Source organism: Myotis lucifugus, unplaced genomic scaffold (assembly GCF_000147115.1).
Source record: "Myotis lucifugus unplaced genomic scaffold, Myoluc2.0 scaffold_5, whole genome shotgun sequence".
NCBI classification, from domain to species: domain Eukaryota; kingdom Metazoa; phylum Chordata; class Mammalia; order Chiroptera; family Vespertilionidae; genus Myotis; species Myotis lucifugus.
In genome coordinates this window covers 12297133-12324408 of record NW_005871053.1, presented here as the reverse complement: position 1 = coordinate 12324408, position 27276 = coordinate 12297133, and the positions used below count along the sequence as shown (strand labels likewise).

General features: G+C 38.7%; 1 protein-coding gene across 2 annotated transcripts in view; it reads right to left on the bottom strand.

Annotated features, from left to right (window-relative positions):
* Positions 1–8536: 8536 nt before the first annotated feature.
* The window catches only part of ABCB11 (ATP binding cassette subfamily B member 11), an 83047-nt gene continuing 64307 nt past the window's right edge, over positions 8537–27276 (bottom strand). For both annotated transcript variants that reach the window (XM_023745221.1, XM_023745216.1), the window contains 9 exons: positions 24360–24464; positions 24112–24273; positions 21560–21763; positions 19598–19839; positions 16936–17092; positions 15607–15804; positions 12249–12455; positions 10118–10264; positions 8537–9008 (listed from right to left, as the gene is read on the bottom strand). In XM_023745221.1, the coding sequence (XP_023600989.1) occupies positions 8808–9008; positions 10118–10264; positions 12249–12455; positions 15607–15804; positions 16936–17092; positions 19598–19839; positions 21560–21763; positions 24112–24273; positions 24360–24464 (1623 nt within the window). In that variant the 3' untranslated portion in view covers positions 8537–8807. The remainder of the gene's footprint in view (positions 9009–10117; positions 10265–12248; positions 12456–15606; positions 15805–16935; positions 17093–19597; positions 19840–21559; positions 21764–24111; positions 24274–24359; positions 24465–27276) is intronic.

Genomic DNA, 27276 nt, shown 5'->3' with positions numbered 1-27276 from the left:
CAAAAGATTCTTCTATAACATGTGACTCCATTATAAATCCCTTCTCAGTTGTCTTCAGCCACCCACAGTGAGCGCTGTGGGCTGGGTGATCGATGATCCTCAGAAGGGGAATATGCCGAGGTTTTGGCTCATTTTCTAGAATTAATCCCCAAGTACGCTACCTTACTTTTCATAAAGCTCTGGCATCTCCATGTAGTGAGGTTTCCCTCTTTACTCTAGTTGACATCTCCTGGAGGGGTCCATATGGTGACAAATGGCTTTTGCAGTTGAAACTACATAGGCAGCAAGAGGAATAGCTTTTCACAGCCTTGGAGAAAAGATCTGCTTTTAATAGGGATGAAAAAGACTCTTCTGCTTCCAATTCATTTGCCTACAGTAAGTGGATTTGGGTTCATTTGACTTGCTGTTACTATATCCGTGTATTCAAAATGTCCGCACACCTACATATTCAGGAGAAAAATGAGCTTTCAGGATAGAAAAAAATCTAGACAAGTGAGTTGAGAAACTGTCCAATCAAACATGTATTTGCAAAGAAATGCAAAGGAGTTTATTTTTGCTGAAACTAGCTATCAAGAAGAGTGTTGGATCCCTTTCCGTTGACAACATAGGAATAGGACATCTGTCTCAGAAGGTTAAATTGGTACCTTCTTTGGAACTATTTCAGTATAACAGACAGGCAATTAAAATTTATTATAAGATGCCCTTGAAACTCAAAGTTATATCTCTAAATGTTTTTATTTATTCAAAATCTATAAATAAATCCAAGATCAAATTAATACATATAAAAACCTTGGTATGAGACAAATTTAAAAAAACTAGGTTTTATTTTTTTAGTTTATCTTTATTGTTGAAAGTATTACAGATGTCCCCCATTTTCCTCCCATTGACCCCCTCCACCCCACTCCTGCCTTAAATGTGGTTGATTTCTTGGGTATATTAAAACTACATAGTCCAGCACTTTTTAACTGGACTTTTATATTGATGGAAGTATTCTGGGCTGTCCAAAATGGTAGTCTATAACTACATGTAGCTATTGAGCTCTTGAAATGCAGCAAATGCAATTGAGGAGATACATTTTAAAATTTTACTTACTTTAACTTAAATTTAAATAGTCATGTGTGTTTAGTAGCTATTGAAATGGATAGCACAAATCAAGTCCCACAGTGCTTTTTCCTAAAAAAAATAAGTCTTTTTAAAAATATTGTCACCTATACCACACTCCTGTGAGATAACATGAATCAGTATTAACTGCTTTATTTTATATGGAAAAAAATTGATTTGTTGGCAGAACATGGACAACGGATGCTTACCCCAGCCCAGGAATCTCTTAATTAACCCACAGATGCTATTTTCCAGTTGAAAATATAGTAGTGGTGATTGGTAAATCCCATTGTGATCTTTACATATTCATAGGAAAAATTTAAGTTGTGGGGTAACTGACACTAAACAATTCCTGGGGCTGGAAGGATTAAAGTGACTACAAAAAGTTAACAGTAGGCTCTGCTGTGTTTTTATGGAGGCCCTCTACAGAGCTGGGGTTCTCTCTGTGCAGTTCCCTTCTCTCTTTCTCTGTCCTGTGAGCTCTAGCCGCCTTGGTCTCCTGGGACTCTTAGCTCTGTTGCCCAAAGCAGAGAGTCTGGCTACCCTTCTCTGCTCCCTGTCCTGGAGACCCTCACAGGGCCACAGAACTGGGTGAAGTTTTACCAACATCTATGACCACGTCTGGGTGGCTGGATGACTCTCTGCTCTGCCAAGTTATCCTGCTTGTCTGGGTCTACCAGACCTACATGCCGGACACCAGAACTGCTGTGGCTATTCAGAAACTGTTTGTAAAAAGAATTACCAGTGTCCAGTTGCACCCGAGAATTTTACCCTCATTGACTGACTGTCCCAGTCACTCTGGAAATTGCAAACAGCTTTCTGGATGAATACCTGGACCTGAGTGTAGCCAAGAAACTAAGGTGGTGTTCCTAATGTTTTCCCTGTCCCCTGACCTTTCATGCTTTCCAATAGTGATTGCACACTAAAGGTAATATGATACGACTTGTTCATTTTTTAAAAGGACTTTATTTTGTTTTTCTTTAAAGACAAAATGCTAACAGCAAGAAAGGTCTATAAGAATCAACAGTTCAAAAACTTCTTCCAAAAGACGGCAACTTGTAGGAGAATTCTAAGAATTAGAAGTGCTTCATTTCAGCTCGGCAAAGGACAAATGTACATTTTGTCCAATTTGAGGGTGGTTTAATGTGGAGTACTAATACTAATTACTGTCTTTGCTGCTCTTTGATGGAGCTCACAGTAATGACTTAGAAGAAATTACATCTCATTTCCTTTGGCAGCACAGAAGTGATTGTTCTCAAGGAGGGAGAAAATTCAAAGATTGAGGTTAGAAAGGTTAGCGTCAAGCTGATTAATTATTTTCTGTTTTAAATTTTAAAATTTCTTAGAATCTTTTTTCTTCTAATATTTTGCCATATGATTTCTGAGCAGAATCTGCTTCAGTTAAAAAAAAATTGTGACAGTTCCCCCCCAAAAATTGTGACTATGTTCTGAAGGAGCTGCCAGGGCAGGGGTAGGGGCAGGTAATAAGGGCAGGGCAGCCACTGTGGTCCTGGTGAGTGGGCTTGTGGCTTAGATCAGGCACTGCCAAGAGGAGCGTTTGCTCTGGCAGCACCTTGCCCACTTCCAGTGCTGGCACAAGAGAAGGCAGAAACCACTTCCCTGGGAGGACCTGCTGTGTGCCCTGCAGGAGGAGCAGGCCATATGCGAGTCTGGGAAAGAAACCCAGAACTAATTAAGGCTTCTTTCCTCCTCTAGCTCTCACCCACCCTTGCACATCAATTGGGCCAGTCACACTCTAATTTCTGTTCAAAGAATTGACTTTTTCCTGGATGCAGCCTGTCATCCTTGTTCACACATTCTGCCATTAACGGAAGGAGTTTTCTAAAGCTGGACGTTGCATTCGCTTGTCACTGCCTTTCATAGACGGCACCTTTGCCCTCAAGCTTCATAATTGTGCATGCAAAGCATCTGACCCTCGAGATCTCTTTTTCTGCAGAATCATTCCAAACTCTGTCTTTTAACAATGTTTTGAGTGAAAGAAATGGTAAAGGCCCTGCTATCTTTCTATATAAAGACTAAAAGCCTGGTGCACAAAAATTGTGCACTTGGGGGGTTCCCTCAGCCCAGCCTGTGCCCTCTCGCAGTCCAGGAGCCCTCGAGGGATGTCCCACAGCCCTCAGGGGATGTCCGACTGACGCTTAGTGATGCCGCAGAGGTGGAAGAGGCACTTGCCAGCCATGAGCCCAGCTTCTGGTTGAGCAGCGCTCCCCCTGTGGGAGTGCACTGACCACCAGGGGGCAGCTCCTGCATTGAATGTCTACCTCCTGGTGGTCAGTGTGCATCATAGCGACCGGTCGTTCACTGTTTGGTCGATTTGCATATTAGCCTTTTATTATATAGGATTGCATTGGCTTAACAAAGGGAAAGTAAATGCCTCTGTCTGAGTTTGTGAGATTTTATTGTGCTTCTTATCCTTTAGCATTGGAATGTTGATGGTGGTGCCACATGTCCCTATGTGGATCCCAAAGGGTATCATAATACAAGGGGGCAGGTGCTAGCAAGTTCAAGGACAGATAGATGTAAAAAAGACTGTGGATTTTGCAGCAGGCATTATGGACTGGAGTCATCAGACCTAGGTTTTAATCTGTCTCAAATCTAACTACTGTGATGCTGGGAGGCCATTTAATGTTGGTGGGTTTAGTTGACTAATTTCTCAAATCAGGACCTTCAAGTGGACTTAGAATGGAAGATTCATTCCAGCTCTGACATTCTGCAGCTCTAAGGATCTTCTTTAATGAAATTGGAAGAAAAGCCAGAACAGCCCTAGCCAGCATGGCTCAGTGGATAGAGCGTCAGCCTTCGGATTCTGGTCACAGGCACGTACCTTGGTTGCAGGTTCCTGCCCAGCCTGGGCCATGGTTGGGATGTGTGCAGGAGGCAACCAATCGATGTGTTTCTCTCAAGTTGATATTTCTCTCTGTCTTTCCCTCTCTCTTCCACTCTCTCTAAAAATCAATGGAAAAATATCCTCAGGTGAGGATTTAAAAAAAAAAAAGAGCCAGAGCATATTACATTTTACTTACATGCAATGAATAAGGCTGTAAATTCTAAACAGTACTTCATTTTGTAATTTGCTTTTTAATAAATAATTTTAGATTTAGATTTATATAATACCTTTCAGTCTTTAAAACATCCTATTCCAATTAGAATCTAAATTTTATAGCTATGTAAAGAGATGCATAGATACATGAAATAATGTGGTGGATGTTATAGAGCAAGATTATTAACATGAGAATATTCATAGATTTTTCTGCTCACCTATTTTACAAAAGAGATCCATAATGAAATTATCGGCTCCATTTCCCCTTTCTTAACAACTTAAAGAGGAAGATGTTCTTGCTGGAAGAGATACTAAGGGGTTATTTATAGCAGGCTGAGAAGAAATTTGCTCGGTGGGAGGGGAGTTGGAGGTGCTTAACTAAACTGCACTGTATGAGGGAAGTAACTAGAAAATTGAAATATCCTGTTAGTACGTTTGTTGTGGACTAATTACGGATCTCTCAAACACATAAAGGTAAGTTTTACTTTTTAAATTTCATGGTTGCTGTTATGTTTTTTTTGAATGCACCACAAGTCTAACATCAAATTATATGATGACAAGATTTTTGAGGATGATCATGCTAAATGACAATTACAGATCCAGTTCCAAGTAGCTTCTAAGATCTTTTCAGTCTCAAACAGGACCCCTTCTGTCCATGCTTTTCTTTTCTCCCTAACCTTCCTACCACCCTCTGTCAAACACTTATTAAAATCATTTAGGTGCTAGATATGCAAGGAGTGACTTTGATATGGGCCTTTCCCTTGAGGAGACCCCCAGGGTTCCAGGCTTACCTGCTGCCACTGTGGGCGGACACCAGGGCTATCTCTGGCCTGTGGGCTTGGAAGAACTGAATTGAGACTATACCCAGCTACAAGTTAGCTGGTACCATTATTCCCCATCTCTTCTAACCCACCTATTTCAGATTCATTCTCTCTTTGTTAAAATTTACTTTTTATCATATGAGAGGATGAGAAAGCATAATCACAAAACACCAAGTCCCTAAGTAAAAACCTCTTCAGTTAAAGCATAGTAAAGGAAGGTACATGAAATGTTCTTGGAAAACTAGAATGAGCTGTGAGGACTTCCATCCAGTTATATCTCTTTTCGTAGGAGTGACATTTGAAAAGAAAGACTATGATTAATTCCTTCTTTCAATCAATATTTTTGGAAAACCTCTAGGTGTAAAGGTCATATTTTAAGGTCATTCAAACACAAATCAATACTTCAATGTTTCATTCTTTTCTTTATATTTATGTTTCAGTATTTTTATTTATAAAAATCTAACTGTATCAATTAATTATGTTAATTCCAAATTAACAACAATAAAAAAAAATGACTTCAGGGCTTAGCAGGTGAGAGGTGTCTTTTTCTTGTGTGATAGGATGGCTGGAGTTAGGTAGCCCAGGCTGGAGCAGCTTCTCAAGGATGTCCAGGAATCAGACTCAAGTTGTCTACCTGCTCTGCCATTCATAGTCATGTCCAAATGACCACAGCACGGCTGCTGTGCATTCAGGAAAGAAGAAAGAAGGAAAATTGGCTTTTGTTTTTGACCCAGGCTTTATTCCAGAAGGGACAGCCTCCATAGAGACTTGTGTCTATATTTCATTGACCAAAACAGTATCATATGGCCTCCCCTGCAAGGGAGTCTGGGGAGGTGACTACTTTACTTTCCAACCTCTGTAATAGAGGCAAGCAAAGGCAATGGGGTGTAAGATGGGTGTCAAGTGGGCTAACCTATGATGCCTGACATAGTGCTCATCTGCCTGCCTGATCGCCCCTAACCGCCTCGACCTCGGCCCCTGCCCCCATCCCTGTGGGATCAGGCCTAAACCGGCAGTTGGACATCCCCCAAGGGGTTCCGGATTGCCAGAGGGTGCAGGCTGGGCTGAGGGACACTCCACCCCTGTGCATGAATTTTGTGCACCAGGCCTCTAGTTGTTAATAATTGTAGACACTGTTCTGGGTCACCTTGAGTGAACATTTCCCTTTTTATCTCCAGCCATTCTGTTGTCCTCACATTTATCTCTTTGTATCTGAGAGTAGAAGCTGTACCTGAATTACAAACAGTAGGGAATTGCCAATTCACCAGCTGGCTATGTATTCTTCTTCCTTAATCTACTGCAAATTTTGTCCAAGTGCTGATTTATTGCATTGAGTAATTGCATCCAGACAGCTATATGCCAATCATGTGTATCCTGATTACTCATTATGAGCCTTAGGATACCATACAACTCACTAATGAGCACATTATAATGCTGGCCAGTGCCAATTAGATGATAATCATGTGCACTGCTTTATTTACAGTCCATCCGTTTAAATTAATTGGGCATTTAATTGAACACAGTGTGAAAGAAATTGGAATTGCATTTCTCAGTTTAACTTACTTTCATCTGTCATCACTTACATAGCAGGTGAGATTATTCACTTGATCTGGAAATTTAAAACAAATACAAATGGACATAATGCTTATTTTATAATGGCACACATATGTAAATTAATCTCAAAATGTGTTAGAAAGCAGCAATAAAATTTGCAAATTTTTAATCTCCACTAACAGCCTTATATGACCTGATTACAGAGAGAATCTACATGCGTAAGAGAATCTAGCTCTCAGTTGGAAATATGAGGTGGGATCTTAAACCAACCTTATGATAATGTCCTGATATTTTCTTAGGATAGGACATTTACATTTAATTCATGAATAAATACTTGGCAAATCATATTTAATTATGATCCTATGTATTTTTCTCTTTCAGGACATAGTATCAAAACATTTCAGGATCTACATTTTTCAGTGAGTGTTTAATTTCCAAACATTGCATGCATGAATATACCACTAAATTCAAAGTGTCTATTCATTGAAATAATTTCCTAAAAGCACATGTAGAATAGACATAGAGTAACTACATGAAAAATAGTTTCTAGACAAAAAAATCTAGAGGCCAACTCTTCTACTTTTTTTTCATAGTTACATTTCTGGTTTATGGATATCTGCCTCCATATAGTTTTGAGAAGCATTAAATGACTGAGGGTCTCTTCCCAAAATAAGTAGGAAGATGTGCTGCTCCAACTATTCATAAGAATTCTTCATAGGAAAAAAAATCATAAATTATTCTGATAAGTTAACTGGAACTAAACATATTTTGGAAAGAAGACCTTGATGGAATTAATAATATGCCAATCAAAGTTATATTGTGTTACACTAAGCAACCTTAGTTCTTTCCCTTTTTGCAACTCAATTCAACAGGTGACACAAATAAAATGAATGATGTAAAGAATTTTAAAAATATATTTTTTATTTTTAAAAAAGTTTTTTTTTTATTGATTTTATAGAGGAAGGGAGAGGGAGAGAGAGATAGAAACACCAATGATGAGAGAGAATCATTGATTGGCTGCCTCTTGCACGGCCCCTATTGGGGATGGAGCCTGCACCTGGGACATGTGTCCTTGACCGGAATGGAACCTGGGACCCTTCAGTCTGCAGACTGACGCTCTAGCCATTGAGCCAAACCAGTTAGGCCTGGGCTCATGTTTTTATAGGACTTGAATCATAAAGAAATAACTGAGGCTCAGATCAGGAAATACATGAACCTGGATTCTCTAACCCTGTCTGTCTGATAGAGTAGTCTCTAGTCACATGCTGCTACTGGGAACTTGACATGTGGCTAGTCAGAACTGAAATATGCAGTAAGTGTAAATACACATCAGTGTTTGGAAATTTAATATGATAAAATAACAAAATATTAATAATTTTTATATGTATTACATGTTGTGATAATATATTGGATATATCAGCTTAAATAAAAACATTATTAACATTAATTTCACCTTTTTGCTTTCCTTTCTTTAATGTAACTAGAAATTTTTAAATTACATATGTGGCTTGCATTAGTGACTCATTATATTTCCATTGAAAGGCACTGCTCTATCTTAATGGGAAGAATGAACATTTCCCACTTTTATTGTCTTGGGGCTAACAAATTATGGGCTCAAAATGAAAAAAACAACAACACAACAACACACACACACACACACACACACACACACACACACACACAAACCTCTTCTGCCCTTAAGGAATTCAAATTCTCATTTACTCCAAGACTTCTCACTGATTCCCATGGAGCAAGGGGACTGGCTCCTGCATGGAGTAAGCATCAGGTGATGCCTAAAAAGCTGCTAGACATTGGCTTTTCACTCACATTGGACCTACCTTATTTCATTTTTCTAGATATAGGCATTTAGAACTAAATTATTATTATTTTTTTAAAATATATTTTATTGAGTTTTTACAGAGAGGAAGGGAGAGGGATAGAGAGTTAGAAACATCGATGAGAGAGAAACACCGATCAGCTGCCTCCTGCACACCTCCCACTGGGGATGTGCCTGCAACCAAGGTACATGCCCTTGACCGGAATCGAACCTGGGACCCTTCAGTCCACAGGCCGATGCTCTATCCACTGAGCCAAACCAGCCAGGGCTAGAACTAAATTATTATCAAAGGTCATTAGAAGTTAGCTTGGATCCCAATGTATGGCAATGTGTGTGAAAGTAAAATAATCATCATATCTTCTTAAAGGAAAAATATAACCCATGGCACTCCTGTAATTGGTGCATCATCTGTGTGTGAAATTCTAGAGTCAGGTCAACTGATAGGGGCTCCTGTAGTGACCAGTTTGTAGTAGGCTCCTTTCTGGGCCATCAGTTCTTTATGGGTCCCCTTCTCAATCACTGTCCCCTGGGACATGACAGCAATGATATTCGAGTTCTGGATGGTGGACAAACGGTGGGCAATGACAATGCAGGTCCGTCCTTCTCTGGCTTTGTCCAGGGCAACCTGCACCGTCTGCAAAGAAAAGGTAGAAAGATGATGCAAAGATACATGCTTGTTCCCCGGCTCACCATTGCAAGAGTTCTGTTTAATTCTACCTGAGTAACATTGCTATAGTCAGGGGTTAAACCCAAAGGCTTGACATAAAATAAATAAATATCTGCTGAATATAATGCACCAATGGTTTGAGTTGCAGTCCATAGGCTGAGAAATGTCAGTGAAGCTAGCATGAACCAAACTACGAGGTCATGACGTAATTTCAAAATACCTGATAGTCTAGTTTGCTAAAATGAAACCAAGGAAGCAAGGAAAGGTAGAAGTCATTGAACATTCCTGATTTTGTTCTTCAGCGAGGATATTTTAGCTGGCTCCAAAATGGAATCCTGGTGTTCAAGGAGTTAATCAATAGTAAATTTCATAATTGTGTTTTTTTGCTCAATTGCATCTCCTTTCATTCAAACTGCACAGCAGATACCACCTCTTACTTGGTGTTGTATGCTGCCTACCTGCTCTGCACAGCACTTTAGAACTATAAAAATGGCAATGCCCAACAAATGACCTGGATTATTTTACTTCACTTAATAAAGCTAATTCTTTGCCTTTGAAAAAAATGTCACCAAGCTTAGAGAATCTTAAAAACAATTTTTATTTTAAAGTTAAAATATTTTTTTTAAATTTGAAGCAACCCTATTTTAAATTACTTTCTCCAGTTCAGCGATTTTCAATCGTTGAGCTGCATGAATTTTTTAAACATGCAATACCTGACTATTTAATTGGGGGCACTGACCTCTTTTCCCTTAGATTGTCAAATAAAAAAATGACAACACCCAACACAACAATAGCTATCCAGTGTGAATAAATCAACATTATATCTCTTTTTCATCAGATCAACAAAAATATATGTATATTTTTGGTGTGTCACAGAATTTTAGCATTTGATGTGTGCCATGAGATGAAAAAGGTTGAAAATAACTGCTCCAGACTATTGTCCTTCACTGCAGAGTATTGGCAATTTCTACTGTACATGAATCAGAAAATTGAAAATAATGCCATTTTAGAAGGGCAAATATTACAGGAAAAGACTCATTTATAATGATCTAAAACTTCAGAAAACCGATACATACCTGTTCACTTTCTGTGTCTAAGGCAGAAGTAGCTTCATCTAGTAGCAAGATTTTAGGATCTCTCACAATGGCCCGAGCAATAGCAATGCGTTGTTTCTCTCCCCGAGAGAGTTGAGACCCCTGGGACCCAACATTAGTTTCATATTTCTGGAAAAAGTAGGATAAGTTTGAAAACCAGTAGCAGCCATTGCTCCTATGCTGTATGGAGCCCCCATCACTGATCCCTCTGGGAACTGAAACAATTGGTTGTTTTTTGAAATTGGAAATAGTGAATGGGTCCTTCTACATTGGATGTCAAATCCACTTAGAAATCTGCGACAAACATGGAGTCTGTGATCTTTTCCGCTGGGAAACAAGGGGCCCTTTTACACCCTCCTCTGCATTTCCTTTAGTTTTGTATTTTGATCTCTTTCTCTGTGTGTGAGATTCCTCACTGCTTCCAGATTCCCTGATTTCCAAACTCCTCTGTGGAAGATCTAAGACAGAATAACCCTAGGGAAAAGGGCCTTGTGAGAGATCTTCTAGTCGAGGCCCCTGTGGAGGAGGCAGCATTCTAGACCACAAGCCTAGATGTGAATCTCCATTTTGCTGCTACTAGCTCTGTGATCATGAGAACATTATTTAAATTTCTTTGAGGAATAAACCAATCTGAAAGATGCAGATGTTAATAACTAGTTCACATATTTGTTGTGCGTTTTAGATGAAATTATGAAGGAAAATTCCTAGCTAGATTCCTGGCATAACTACATAAAAATAGTTAACGTTGATGGACTATTTACTAGGCATTAGGTACTGTGCCAAACAACTATTCTAGTCAGATTATCATTTAATAATCACAAAAATCATTTTCTCCCTATTTTACAGATTACAAAACTTAGACACACACAGCTAAGAAAATTGTGTAAAAATAGACAAATAAAAAGCAGTGACAATAAATTCTAAATCCAGGTGTGTCTGGCTTCTGAACTTTTGCCCTTGACCATTACTCTGCCTGCCTTCCACAATAGGTCTGCCTCTGCCTCCCTAGCCTCCTGACAAATGCTCCACCAAGCCAACTGAGACTCATAATAGCCTACTTTGTCCTACTTTCACCACTGAGAAAAAGTGTTCAGTGAAAGGTATTATAGGTAAGTCTATCTGAGAAAGAGGCAATAAATTAACTCTAAGCCAGTGTCTCCCACAAAATGAGTAGGTGCTCAACAAAGATTTGTGGAATAAATGAATCTTTCAACGGACACAGCTTTGCCTTTCATTCAAGTTACAGCAAGTAGTCATTTCCACATTAGGCTACAAGACAGAATGAGGTCAGGAGCCCAAGACTTAGAAGCCTTTGTGAAAAAAATAAAATAAAATAAAATAAAAAAAGGCCCACCACAAAAGTTATAAATGTAATCACTTACAAAGAAAAGCAATTTCCAAGTGGTATTTAAGAGAAAGCAGTGGAAAAAATTAATGCAATATTTGCCTCCTAAAATCCAGTTTCCATGTCTTAATTTTCTTTGTGATCAATCACCAAGAGAGACTTGGTAGATGAAAAAGTTCAAGAGTCGATACTGTGCTAAGTTCACACTTGGCTTTGGAAGAGTGTGACACGCTCAGGCAGATGCACCTTAGCCCACCAGCTGCCCTGGTTCCTGGGAAACCATTCCAGCTGCAGTCTGTGCTGCCAAGTAATGAAATTATGACGACAATAATAACAGCAGCAGCTTTCTTTGTGTGGCTATTACGTATATTCTTTCATTCTAATGTTATTTTTTACAGATGACTGAGTCTCAGGCAAGATAAGTAATTGTCCCAACATTACACAGTTAGTAAGTGACAGAGCTTGGGTTCAAACCGGTCTGCTTTAAATCTCAGGACTTTTTTTCACTATGCTAGGCTGATGTCCAATGTGCTACTGCTTTATGTACTATAGCATCCTTTGTACCTGATGATAGAATACTTTCCTAAAGTAAAAAGTATGTTGATGGACATTTATTTTGTTTAAAAGACTGAGGTGAACCCCGGGCACTGAGAAATAAATTGTGTTGCCTTTGACTTTCTCCTTGAGCCCAAATCATGATACTCTTTGGTTATTTTCTCTCTCCCCATCACCATCTCCCCTAGGGAACCACTCTGACACAGTACTTACCTCTGGGAGTGACATGACAAAGTCATGCAGCTGAGCCTGCTTTGAAGCTTCTATGACTTTTTCCATGGGGATGTCTCTGGTGTTGTCCCCATACTTGATATTGTCTGTTATGCTACAGGCAAACAACACCGGTTCTTGGGAAACAATTCCAATGTTGGAACGGAGAAACTGGACATTCACCCTTTTGCTGTCATGCCCATCGATCATCTGCCAACAGAAGTAACAACCAGGGCATTAAGTTTTAGAATTCCAGTGGCAAGGAAAGTTTATATTCTAGAATTAATATTATGTAGGATATTTGCTTTGCTGAAGAGACAATAATCCCAGGACTCTTAGAAATAAATTATGTTGCCTTTGACCCTTGGAGGTGGGGTCTATCAGAATGGTGTCAAAGTTATAATCAGACTATGGTTTTGTTTGTTTGCTTCCCAAAGTTTAGCTGTACAGGTGGTACAAATGAGAAAAGTACTCAGGGCAGTATTTAGTTGTGTTTTTTTTTATGTTCTTATTGATTCTTAAAGAGAGAGGAAGGGAGAGGGATAGAGAGATAGAAACATTAATAAGAGAGAAACATCATAGATTAGCTGTCTCCTGCACCCCTCCTACGGGAATGGAGCCCACAACCCAGGCATATGCCCTGATATCAGGAATTGAACCAGTGATCTCTTGGTTCATAGGTCAATGCTCAATCACTGAGCCACACAGGCTAGTTTTTTTAAAGGTCCCCTTATACTTTGGTGCAGGGCATCCTCCACAGATTTGTAGAACTGCTCAAATTTGAGACCCCATGGGTTATAAAATTGGACCACATAAGAATCAAACCTGTTTCCATGAGCTTACTGACATCAGTCTCTGCATAACTAGATAATAGACCTGAGTAAGAAAGGAATACATTTACTCACTTAGTCAACAAACATATATTGAATCCCCTACCACAGAGGCACTAAGCTAAGCAGTCTTTTGCCTGCTATAGAAAGAAAATATATATTTTTTAAGGAACTCACTCCTTAGTTAGGCAGTTAAGTATAGGAACTCAAATATCTACCATTTGAGCTGGTTCACTTAAAAGTACTAACATACTACTGTAAAGTATTTGGTCCTTTGATTTCAGAAAAAGACTATGGTAAATGGTGTGAGCATATTATATTGTAGATAATATCTCAGCAATGAGAAAAGCAAACACTGTTAGAAAGAACATAAGGCATTCCTCAACAATTAGCCCTCTATCATTTTCCTCTACTCATTTTCCATAGTTTGTATAGTCTGCAAAGCACAATTAATACTTAATTAAATACTGGAGCTGTTTGCTAATTGTTGCACATGTGCTAGTATTGTAAGCTCCTAGAAGACAGAGTCATGCTTCATGGTCCTTAATATCTCCCACAGGGCCCAGTGCAGTCCTGCACACCATAGGTAGCCAATTAAATGTTGAAAAGGTTGAATGCTTGCATTCAGTAGCTTCCTTAAGAGCAAAGAGGATTTTCAAAATTGCATAAAAGGTGGTATTTCTTTCTACTTAAAAATGTTTATGGAAATGTTTTACAATGATAACAAAATATATTGAGTCCACAAAATGCAAGGAATCATTTTGATTTCCTCATGGACATTGCTCTCTACCTAGGACCAGAACATTCACTGAGCACATTCAGAGAAATATACATAATATGTATGTTTTTCTCAGCATTTCTCTTCATAAAGTTATTTATGCTCATTGCAATGAAGATTAAACTATTCAGGGAAATAAAAAAGGCCTTTTTCAAAATATTAAGATGAAACAGTCAATCAAGTGTGGAGCAGAATAAAGCATTTCCAGACCCTTGCCTCTGCATCACATCTTAGAAAACTACTGTGGGCATACTCCAATAAGATAAGAGTGAAGAGCAAGAAAGAGAATGATATAGGGACTAGGAAATGATAGATCTAATCTAAGAAAATATTGCAGGAAACTCAAGGTGCAAATTATTCAGCAGGTACAGGTTATAATTAGCCAAGGCAGTGGCAGAAATGAGGGAAGGAAGCAGATCCCTCAGGATAGGTAGCAGGATAGAAACTCTGGAAGAACATAAAGACTTATAAAGGCAGAGAATACCAGAAAAATAATCTTTCAGAAAAACCAGAAAGAAAATGTAATGCTAATAGACCTCACTACTTGACTAAGGGATAAACACTATTTATTTATATAATCAGAATAAAAGTTGGTCATTGATTTTCAACTTTAAGAATCAGCCTAAAATGAAAGCATGAAAGGTAAGAAATGTTATAAACAGAATGTGAGCATTTTGTATTATTGAGCCTATAAAAGTGTAGTTAATAGGACTTGACAGGTTAAAGGAGGAAGAGCTGAAAATAAAGGTAGAATTGCTAATATTCTCATCTTAGAAAGGGAGAATTCCAGAGATGTTATCTATATGTGGTAAAAAAAAAAAAAAGAAAAGAAACAGAAGTATATTAGTTAAATTTACAAGTAGAGGAACTTTTATATATCTATAGTAGTATTGTGAGGGGGTGGGTAAAAGGAGAAAGAGTAGTGAGAGCCAGCTAAATTTTCATCACTTCAACAGAATCTAAATTTGTTAAATCACAAAACAGCAGCATAAGCATATTATTTAGAGGCACTGAGGTAATCATTGGGAGATCTGAAAACATCAGTGGTCAAAATGGTTGCCTTTGAGCAGAGAAATGGGGGAGTGGTAGAAAGAGTAGAATAAAGACTTGTTTTTCATTACAAATCTTTCTTATTTTGTTTTATACTCCTCTGCATATATTCTTTGGAAAGAAAGAAAGTAACATAAACGGAGAGAAAAGAGAAAGAAATACTGCGGAAAAATAAACAACAAAGCAAATTTGCCAATTTTTCAAATATTCTCACCAAAGCTTTATGGTGCATGACTACCATTTGAGTTCCTTGTACTATTTAGACTGAAGCGTCTTAAACCAGGATTGTCTCAGATTTCTTCAAATCCCCATTCTTGCTCATCTATCACTGTGTCCCTTATCACCCCCACTTTTTTCCGTTCCCAGTCATTAGTCTCCTGATTAGTCTGCACTTTCTGCTCCATTTACGGGTAAGTGAATGCTTCTGCTAAATACACTCATCTCCAGCATTGCAGTGTGCCCGGTTTTCCTTGCCTAACTGGTCAGCAGGCCATCTGGAACTGGGAAGAATCTGATATTAGAAATTGTGAGGTAGAATCAGGTCAACCAGCAAATGACCGGTTCTGGAAACTATCCATATGGGGGAAAGGCCAAGGCTAGTGCTGTAGAGTGAGTCTGCCAAGGCGCAATCTTGAAGGCCACTCTCAGGGGTGGGAGATATTCTGCAGAAAGCAAAATCCCCTAAAGCTTTTGCATTGCTTACCACCTTCCCTTGGTCAGGATCATAGAAACGCTCCAACAGCTGGACACTGGTGCTTTTGCCACATCCACTGCTTCCAACAAATGCCAGTGTTTGCCCTGGACTAACCGATATTGAGAGCCCATTCAGAACTTGTATATCAGGTCGAGAGGGATATGTAAATTTACAGTCAACAAAGTCAATCTGCCCCTGGAAGTTGTCCTGTGGATGGGAAGATTGGAATTATAAATATACCTACTAGAATATGGAAAATGCAACTAAATCTGAGTTTTAAATCCCTGCTTAAGATACCTTCAGCACCATGCTGCCAAAGTGCAAAGCACAAAGACAGCTATTTAATGAATTCCCTATTCCAGCAGGTGCAGAATAAAGGGAGGTTTGAGCCTTTATTCTGAAATTAAAGATATGTGAGCTCTTATTCCCATTCTAACCTAAGGGATTTCCTTGTCATCCATTACTTGACATTCTGGAAGAATGTCAAATGGAAAAGAATAGCTAGAATATATGATTACATCTTAGAAGCCAGGAATTGTCCAAACCCTCTAGCTCTATTCCCCCAAAGATTTCAAATAATAGCATTACACTTGAAATGTCTTAGAAAGTGACCTAAGCCCTCTACTGCAAATGTGAATACCTTCAGTTGCACTATCTGAATTATGAATTCTAGAAATGAATAGATATGTAATAGGCCACACAGAGACTTTACTTTCATTGGACTAAAAGAGAAACAGGTCATTTGATCAATTTAAAAAGATTTCTGAATTTAGTTTAGCTTTATAAAGTTTACATTTGTTTTGCTCTCCTGAACATTTTAGGATATTTGAAAACAAACAGAGAAGATTAAAAACTGCCTATGGAGACTATAAATTAGGAGAAGAGATATTTTGTTAAGATCAAATTAATTTTCTAGCCGCCCATATAATAAGCTAAAACTTGAACACAGATAAACATGAATTACAACAATATCACTGGACAGGAAAAACTGGTTTTTCTACATTCCATCCCAGAACATCAGCAGAAAACATGGTGTTTGGATAGCTTCATTATTCTGGAACTAAGTGTGTTTTATAGTACACAGAATTTAGCATTCACTGGATCTTGCTATTTTCTTCGAATGTCTTCTTTATAAATAATTTTTAATGCTAATTTACCTCATTTCTTTACATTTATAAATCTGTCTGTCCATTCTGAGTGCATATGAATGAACCCATGTGCTGCAGAAATTTAGAAGCTATGTGGTGGTGGTGTATGATCAGCCCCAATAGCTGTTCTTCACACGCACATAAGCACAACCCTCCCCCACTGCCCTCATACCCCCATCTCAGTACTCACCCATTTTACACCTGCACCACTGTATACATTGATCGGGGGTCGTCGGTCCAGCAGTTGAAAAAAGCGTGCAGCTGATATCTTAGCTTTGGCATAACTTGGGGTGTAAGAGTAGGCTTTTCCAAGAGCCGTCCCACTCAGTACAACTGAAGAGATCACCCTGCAATTGGATAGACACCCATGTCGAGAGGAATGTGGTGTGTTTGGTGTGAGGGCCTGAAAGGCAGGAGTTTGGGGGTCTAGTCCTGGTTCTGTTAGCAAAGAACTGAGCAACCTTGGACAGGTCACTTTAGACTTGTCTGGGGAGCTAGGGTTGGAGAGATTAGCAGTGTTCAAATTGTGTACTATGAAAAAAGGGTGAGGGGAGGATTAAACAAGAGAAGCTCAGACATCCCAACCCTGCTTCAATTACAATAGCTTCTTTTTTAAAAATGTGTTTGAGAAAAGAGTTCTTAAAAAAAAATAAAGGGGGCATAAAAATCACCAGATTGGGTTAATTTTTTTTTTTTTACAATGCTAACATTTTTTGAACCTATCATAAGTGCATAAAAGAATGATTGGTGATTAATGCATCAATCTGTACCAAGCATGCATATAATTCATGCTTCAGACAGTGAAAGAAAGATATAATTGCCTGTATCCTTTTATTTGGCCCAGCTCTTAACTATATTCAACATATAGTGTGTAATTAATGAGCAAATGAGTGAATGAGTGGATGAATAAATGGAAGCTGCTCTGTTGCTATATACATTGTGATACAACGGGCACCCTGAAAAGTTGTCCCAAGCACAGAGGACCTGCTTCTATAGTGGTAGGGAGCAGTGTCTTCATGTGTCTGATGGCTCTGTTTTAGGTCAGATTTGCAAACCCAAACATCTCCAGGAGGCCCGTCTGAAGTTTAAAGCAATGAGAAGCAACTGGAATGAAATGGGAAGTGGTGGAAGGTGATCTAAAGAGAAGCCAGAAATTAGGAGCTTTCTACAGTCTCTGAGTTTTTACATGTTGGCTAATAAATAATTCTTCAAAAATCTTATATAAACTAAATAAATCACCAGTTTGTGATTGAGGATTTAAGTTAGTAAATGAGCAAAAATTTAGAAAAGAGACTTTCCTGGTTGGGGTCAGTGTAATGGGGCAAGAGAAAAAAAAATCTTCTATGTTGAATATCAAAGGCAAGAAGACAGAACTCATGACTTGGGAATGAAACCAAAAGAACAAATTTCTATTAGGACCACTTTCCTTAATGCTCTCCAGGCCTTTCTCAGGCCATTTCCCCCTACCCACTTATGCCCTCCCACCCTCCACAGCACACCCATATACATGTCCCTTGGGGTCCTGACACCCTCAGGCTCTCTCCTCTGGAAATGTGAGAAACTGGACTCAAAGCGAATCTCATAGCAGAGCAGGGTCCAGCTTTAAGAAAGGAACATGATTCTCCTGAACTGCCTTTTTCCATCTTCACCTAGAAGGAGTCAGCTGGAAACATGCCCTTTTGGTAAGAAGTAGAGTTCAAATAAGGTAGTTCTCTGAACCATCCTATTCCAGGCCTCTAGATTTTCTCAGCATTAGCCAGTCTGGTAGATTATGAAAATGGTTCATTCATCCTATTTCTATGTATGCACCCCTTTGCAATACGACTTTTTTACTCCTCTGTGACATGGTGATTTATAATGAGAAACATTTCGCTTTTCCCAGTTCCTGACACAGAGCACCTAAGCCCTTGAAATTTCCCATATATGAAGAGCAATCATGTTAGTGAAATAACTTTTGGAAAGGGGTGTAACTTTCAGTCTCTTCCACCACATTTCACCTCCAGGGAAAGATACAGGGTCTGAGGGTTCTGAGTGTGGTAAGGTGGGTGGCCTTGTAGGACCATGTCCTTCATGTGTGGGCTCTGATGCTATCTCCAGGAACATGGTGCCAGAATGAAGTTGAGTTGTGGGACTTTGGTGTCAGAAGTGTTGTGTGATAGTAGGATGAGAATAAAGGAGAAACATATCAGATACTTTCATCAAAAGGTGGACTACAGTTCTCTAGTCTTTAAATATGGACTTGATTGTGTGACTTTCTTTGGTCAAAGAGATATCCTATATAATAAAAGTCCAGTGACCAAATGGCGGAATGAACAGAACGACCAGTCAGCCAGTCACTATGACACACACTGACAACCAGGGGGCAGATGCTCAATGCAGGAGCTGCCCCCTGGTGGTCAGTGCACTCCACAGTGGGAGCACCACTGGGCTGACTGGGATGAATGGTGCTCCCACAGCGGCTGATCCCTGCAGGCCACGCCCCCACCAGTGCACGAATCCCATGCACCAGGCCTCTAGTTAGAAAATAAGATGCATGCAGACTTGAAAAGTGCTTGCACACTGGGACTTGCTCTCTTTGGTGCACTTGGAACTCTGAGAACATAATGTGAAGAAAACAAGCTCACCTACTAGAGCGTCCCTGTGGAGACAGAAGCCCACTCAGAAGCTTGACTGAGTTGGCCCAGTCCAGAAGAACCACCCTGAAAATCTACAGACTCTTGAGAAATAATAAATCCCAGCTGTTTAAGACATCCAGTTTGGGATGGTTTTTAAGCAGCAAAAAGCTAACTTACAGAACCAGGCTATTCTTCCCAGAATATTGATCTTTTATGACCTTGGCCTATAGTCCTCACCTGAACACGTAGCTGAAATGGAGCCCCTCGTTGTAGATTAAGTAACCTCCATATCTGTAGGAAGCAGAATTAGCAACAAACACAATGCATTGGGAAAATCCAAAGCAGAATCCATAAACATTTGCTTTTCGAATGGCTGTCTTGAATGGCTTCACCAGCTCTCTCTCAAATGCTTCAATAAACTGCCTCTCCTTTCCAATTCCAGCAATAGTGCGGATATTACTGAGGGCTTCACTTGTAATCTGAAGGATGAAAAAGAGTCTTAGGAATAAAAGAGCAAAAATTACTTTCGTGACATTTCAGCTGCTACATGGATTAGACTATAGTGCAAATGGCAGAATGTGGTACAAATCGCAGACAAAGGATCATCATGGAACACAGCGAAGTTGTTGGAGATCAACTCAACAGGAATGCAAGACATTCTGCCAGCTGAACTCAAGTTCTACTTCATACTAACATGGCTGTGTTGCTTCCACTTGTGGAAGAGAGGAGATGGGAGATACACATGGTAATCCTTGAAAGCTTTTTATCTTCATCGTTAATTCATTTAAAATGTCTACAATGGGCCCGGCAGGCGTGGCTCAGTGGTTGAGCATCGACCTGTGAACCAGGAGGTCATGGTTTGATTCCCGGTCAGGGCACATGCCTGGATTGCAGGCTCGATCCCCAATGGGGGGAGTGCAGGAGGCAACCAATTGATGATTCTCTCTCATCCTTGATGTTTCTATCTCTCTCTCTCCCTTCCTCTCTGAAATCAATAAAAATAAATATATTAAAAAAGTCTACAATGGTATCTTTATATGTCTTCTGAGACAAAAGGTTATTTAATAATATAAATTTAACATAGCTTCTATTTCCTTAAAAAGTTAATCTGACCAAATATTATTTAAGTTAAATTAAGTGTAAAGTTTATCTTTTGGTTTATACTCTGACTTTGTTTCAATCCATACTCAGGGTAAATAATCAGCTTCTGAATTAGGGTCCTATCCTAAACAAAGACACAACCATTGGCATATGAAATCCTTTTGGCTTCTGCCTACTCAGGCAGTGTTCACATTCTCTCTTTTAAAAGAGGCAAAACCTAGATTATAGTAAATTTTCTTAAAGAGTAAGGGTGTGTATGTGCATGATTTCTTATACTTAATAAATGTCCATGCTGCCATTCCCTCATTTGCTCCTGATAACCAGATATTAATTCGAACATACTTTTAAAAGTGCATAACTAAGCTTGGCCAATGTTGCTCAGTGGTTGAGCATCCACCCAGGAACCAGGAGCTCACAGTTGATTTCCGGTCAGAGCACATGCCCAGGTTGCAGGCCCGATCTCTGGTGGGGGGCATGCAGGAGGCAGCTGATCAGTGATGTTTCTCTCTCATTGATGTTTCTATCTCAATCCCTCTCCCTTCCTTTCTCTTTAAAAATCAATAAAAACATATTTTTTTAAAAAGTGCATAACTAAAACTTAATTGTATTTGAAATCTAAGTTGTACTTCATGGTTCTGTTTAGGAAAGACATTTGCCACAAATCTAACAGGCATTAAAGTGTGAAATTAAAAGTTTGTGCCATTAAAAAGATAACTCTTTCTCCAAGTGGGCTGCATAACCTGGGGAAATCACTAAGATGAAAAAACTGAACAGACAGAAAGCTGAACTATCTGGTCTTGCAAATGAGAATACACCAGATTGGGATGTGGGAAAAATAACTATATTGAGAGGAAATTGAACATGTAACCAAATTGAACATGCCCCACTATCTGTCCACACCTACTCAAACCCTGTGTCAGAACTTGATTGTCATAGCCTTTGAGCAGAGGCACATATGAAAAGGGCTAGTGGGAGGTTGCTAACCATGAAAGTTGTAGGTGAACAGCGTCCTAAGTTTCTTTGTACTACACACTCATTCTTATAACAGTGACAGCCATTCAGCCATAGTTGGTCTAAAAACCGGGTCCGTAAGGTTACCTGTCCCGCCGACTCCAGAGCCTGCTTGTCTTGAGAGGCAAATCCTGTCAACATTCTGGTCTGTACAGCTCCCGATAAAGCCAGGAAAGGGAGGAAACATACTATGACCAAGCTTAACTTCCAGCTACAGAAGAAGGCAACAATCATGGCCACAACGATGTTAGTGAGGGAATTGACCATCATCCCGATTTGAGAGCCAGCAGCCTGCAAACCAAAAGCAATCAAGCAAGCTCAGACATGGAGTCTCTTTTACCAAATACCATCACGTGACCAAGCTCTTTTATTCCAAAAAGATCGTTTTTTAAAAATTATTATGATAAAAATATATAGCATTGTGTTTATTATTTTACCCATTCATAAGTGTACAGTTCAATGGCATTAAATACATTCACATTGTAACTATCACCATCATCTATAGTATAGATTCTATACCCAAAACCTCTCATCATCCCCAACAAAATTCTGTGCCCATTAAATTATAGCCCCCATTCCTGCCTCTCCCAAACCCCTGACAACCTCTATTCTATTTTCTGTATTTATGAATTTGCCTTTTCTAGGTGCCATTAATAAGTGAAATTATATAACCTATTTCTGTGTCTATCTTATTTTACTAAGCATAATGCTTTCTAGGTCTATTTGTGTTGTAGCATTTATCAGAATTTTATTTCTGTTTTTAAATCAAAGTATAGTTAACATACAATATTATATTAGTATTTGCAACATAGGGATTTAACATTTAAATATCTTAAAAAGAATCACCATGATAAGTCTAGTAAGCATCTATCTATCACCATATGAAGTTATTATATTCCCTATGTTGCACATTACATCTCTATGACTAAGTTTATAACTGAAAGTTTTACCTCTTAATTCCCTTCACCTATTTCACCCATTCCCCCACCTCCTTCTCCTCTGGCAACCATCAGTTTGTTTCTTATATCTGTGAGTCTGTTCATGTTTTTTTTCATTTATGCATTGGTTTTGTCTTTTAGATCCCACATATAAGTGAAATTATATGGTATTTGTCTTTGTCTGACTTATTTCACTTAGCACAGTACTTTCTAGGTCCATCCATGTTGCTGCAAATGGCAGTGTTTCATTATATATTATATATTTTTTAATCATCTGTTGATGGACATTTAGGTTGCTTTCATATCTTGGTTATTTTAAATAATGCTGCAATTAAGGAGTGCATATATCTTTTCAAATTAGTGTGTTCATTTTCTTTGAATAAATATCCCGAAGTGGAATTGCTAGGTCATTTCTTTTAAAGCTGAATAATATTCCATTGTATGTATAGACCACACTTTGCTTATCCATTCATCTGTTGATAAACACTTGGGTGTTTTCACCTTTTGGACATAACAAATAATTCTGCTATGAATATTGGTGGACAAATATTTGTTTGTGTCCCTGCTTTCAGTTCTTTTGGATATATATCTAGGAATGGAATTACTGGGTCATACGGTAGTTCTATGTTTAAAAAGGTAGTTTATTTTAAATAATGGGCTTCCCTAATGCATTTGAAGGCTAGATTAATAAAAATTTATTTTATTCACAGCTTCTTGGGATCTGTTGCTTGATCTCATTTCACGGGTGTCAGAGCTAGAGTAGGCAGTGTGAGATTAATTCAGTCCTAAGCATGGGCTGCATGTCTTTCAGGTATTTATGCATTTGGCTTCCAAATACTCATGCATTGGGCTTGTGGTAATATTACTTATTATTCAGTGAAGATTGATGCTTGCTCTATAATTACCATTTTGAAATTCATACAAGACTATGAAAAGACACCACTTTGATTCTCACTGAAGTTAGCCTGCTCATTGGTACCATATTACATGCTGACTTAATACACAGATGTTTAGCCAACACAGGGAGACAAAATGGATTCGGTCTCAATATAGGTAGAGATTGGAGCATTGTGGTGATTACTTATATTAATCAAAAGTATTCAATCGTTCCAAGTCTTCATTTCACTTGCAGCTATGCAAATATGACCAAAGGTTGGTGCCTTCTGTGTAGAAAACACATGGGTAGGTACAAGTACAGGACTGCTTTTCAAAATTAAAGAGACTTTAGCATTATTTAAGGCAACCAAAGGTAAGCTATTAGGCAACCATGGGTGCTAAGGCAGTGCTATTAAAAAATAATCTGCATCTTCATACTGTATGCAAGACCCAAACAGAATATGAACACAGTAAGACAATGCTTACTAAACCTTTCAAAATGAGTATACTTTCAGTATAAGCCAATGATTACACTTTGAGAACAAAGAACAATGAAGGATGTGCTAAACTACTTAGAGAGGCTTCTTCCCACACACTTTGCCTCCACCCTGAGAGGAAATCCAAAACCCTGATATATTTTGACTGCCTGTTTCTTAGCATTGGAGATGCAGGGAAATGTGGCTCTGGGGTATTCCAATCCTGCACGGTCCTATTTCATAGGAAATACATAGGTGATTGTCTGAAGGCTCAAAAGAAAGAAAATGTACTCCAGGTACAACAGCCCTAGCACATACCCTCTACACCCCCACCCTGTCCATAGCTTACCCCTTGAACTTGGGAAGCATCTGTAGCAAGCCTTGTTGTCAGTGCTCCAGGGCTATTTCGGAGGTCATCAAACCAGCCGATGTCTTGCCCCAATATTGCTCTGAAACCAAATTTACGTAGCCTTTTTGTGAGGAGTTCTCCAGATTTAGCAAAAGCATATCCCTAAAACATAAAAGAGTTTTAGTGATATGTTAACAGGGAAAAGAGGGAAATAGCTTAATCACTTATTTAAAAATAAAATTCCTTACCTGCAGAAATTGAGTGCAAAGGGATACACAGCCCATTGCTACAAAAAGCAGGCACACACCATTGATCTGTGACCTTTGTTCTTCTTTATCAGGAAGTGAAAAAGTCTTTGCAAGACAGTAAGCAAGAAAGTAACTTTATTATTACCAAAGAAAAATCAAATTTCTTTTAGAAATTTCTCTTAAGCATTGAGTTAAAAACGATTTCACTTTAAACATTAAAGTGATTAATGTTTACCAGTAATTAAACCAAAGTTAACTTTGAGTGTGTGTACTTTAATTCCCAGTGGGGAAGGAAGCCTGGAGAATGAAAACCAATGGTTATGATTTACAGAATTGTTGTCTTGTTTCTTTACCTGATATAGGCAATTGTGTTGGCTTTCTTTTGAAATAGATGAAAAACTGTTATGAAATGCCTCAAATCTTTTATGTAATTAGGTAAAGAAAGTAAAGGAAGGAAGGAAGGAAGGAAGGAAGGAAGGAAGGAAGGAAGGAAGGTTACTTGAGAATCTGAGAATGTTATCTGGGACATAACTCAAAGTATTATGACCTCTGTCTTTCTTCAATAATAAATGCAATAAGCCCTGACCGGTTTGGCTCAGTGGATAGAGCGTTGGCCTGCGGACTGAAGGGTCCCCAGGTTCGATTCCGGTCAAGGGCATGTACCTTGGTTGCGGGCACATCCCCAGTGGGAGGTGTGCGGGAGGCAGCTGGTCGATGTTTCTCTCTCATCGATGTTTCTAACTCTCTATCCCTTTCCTTTCCTCTCTGTGAAAAATCAATAAAATATATTCAAAAAAAATAAATAAATGCAATAAAGATGATATTCCCACTCAGGTACATTGCCTGTTATTAGTTTTTTAGAATATATATGTATATATATATATATATATATATATATATATATATATACACACACACACACACACACACACACACACACACACACAAATAATGGCATCATTAAAAAAGCAACTAGCTATCAAGATATTGACTGGAATTGGCTTAGGAGAGAAAAAAGTTTTCATCCATCTGAGGCTGAGGTTGTTGGCTCTAAATCACCGGACGCTGAAAACATTCCTTTCAAAAAACTATGAAAATTGTGAGTGGGTTTTCTTAGCCTATAGTAAGTAGTAAACTATACTCACAAGTACCTATATTCTGCACTTAACAGACATATGCTCAAGTAATGGATTGGGGACTAAGCTGTTGCAATAAGAAAATGAAGAGAACAGCCACATATTCTAATGGCATTGCCCTACAGTGAAAGGGGTTTTAGGTACAACAACACCTTCCTAATTCAGACTAAACGAGGGAACTGGAGAGTTCAGAAAAAAAGCATACATTATAGAGCTGTACAATAAATTCTTATTTATTGCTCAAAGGCAACCAGTTATTCAATAAATATTTACTGAGTACCACTATATGCCAAATAAATATCCTGAAAACAATGTACACTACTCAATTAACAGATCCTTTTTTGTAAAGCCAATATAACCCATTCTTTTTTTAAAATATATTTTTTTATTGATTTCAGAGAGGAGGGGAGAGGGGGAAAGGCATAGAAACATCAATAATGAGAGAGAATCAATGGTTGGCTGCCTTCTGCATGGATCAAATCTGACCAGGAATCGAACTGTGACCTCCTGGTTCATAGGTCGACACTCAACCACTGAACCATGCCGGCCAGGCCAAAGTAACTAGTTCTAACTATCACAAATTCCAAAGTGGGAAAAGGGTTCCAGATGAATGAGATTTACTGTTTCTAGGACAGAAAGTTTCTAGAGCCTTCATGGTTCTTTATACAAGTAAAAGTGGTTTCAGGAGTCACCACAGTCATTCTCCCAGCATAGCATAGCTCACATTTTTACTTTATAAAGTTTAAAAATTCAGGACTTTAAAGATATATTTCAGTTTGCTTTTTTAAAGCACTATACAGATCCCCTGCAAACCCAAACAGTGATGACACGATGTCCATTCCTCCCTAAAGTCACAGACTACAGTATAGAGCTGTAGATTATCCAGTTTAACTCTTATTTTCCAGATGGAAAACTAAAGCCAAAACATCAAGTCTTTTTTTGCAAGTGGTTATTACTGGATAAGGAAATGCCTATATTACAGATTCCAGTGCAAAGGCTTTCTTCTGAGCATACTCTTTGGCTCTTGGTATTACCCATCTTCTCAGTGTTAAAAAACAACAACAATATTTGGCTAATGTTAAATCCACATAACTGTCCAGAGCAAAAATGATCTTCTATCTATCCATAATCTTTTAAAATAACATTCTGCCCCATGAGTTCTTTGTACTTTCTTTGTTCTTGCAACCCAAAGGGCTATCCATCAATAGGTTCCTCTGTTCTTAGACTAGTGGTTTGAGCATACGTCAGTGCCACTCTTTTAATGGAAATCCGCTTATGGTGAAAACAAACATTCACTACACTCTTGCTATTTACCAGATGCCAAATGTGTTGCTTAACCTAATTTAACTTGTAAAGACTTCCTTAAATTGGGATTCTTTTTTTTAATAATTAAATCTTTATTGTTCAGATTATTACATTTGTTCCTCTTTTTCCCCCCCATAACTCAAATTGGGATTCTTAACACGACCCAGTGTGGTAGATTTTCTTGCCCATGTAATAGATGAGGAAACTAAGGCTCATCAAGGAGAAGCCCTTTGCCCAAATGCACAGAGTTCAGAGCAAAGACTACTACAAACCCAGGGCTAGCTGACTCCACAGTTCGTGCTTTCCCTATTCAAATTGCTGTGCTTGGAACACTTGGCACATTTTCCAAGTCAAAAAGACCCAGGGAATGTGAGTCAGATAAATTATGCCTTACATGTATATTGAGGCTTCACTAGCTTAGCAATCAGGCTCCTAGTAATACCCAATAATTTGCTGAGTCCATGTGCCAAACTATG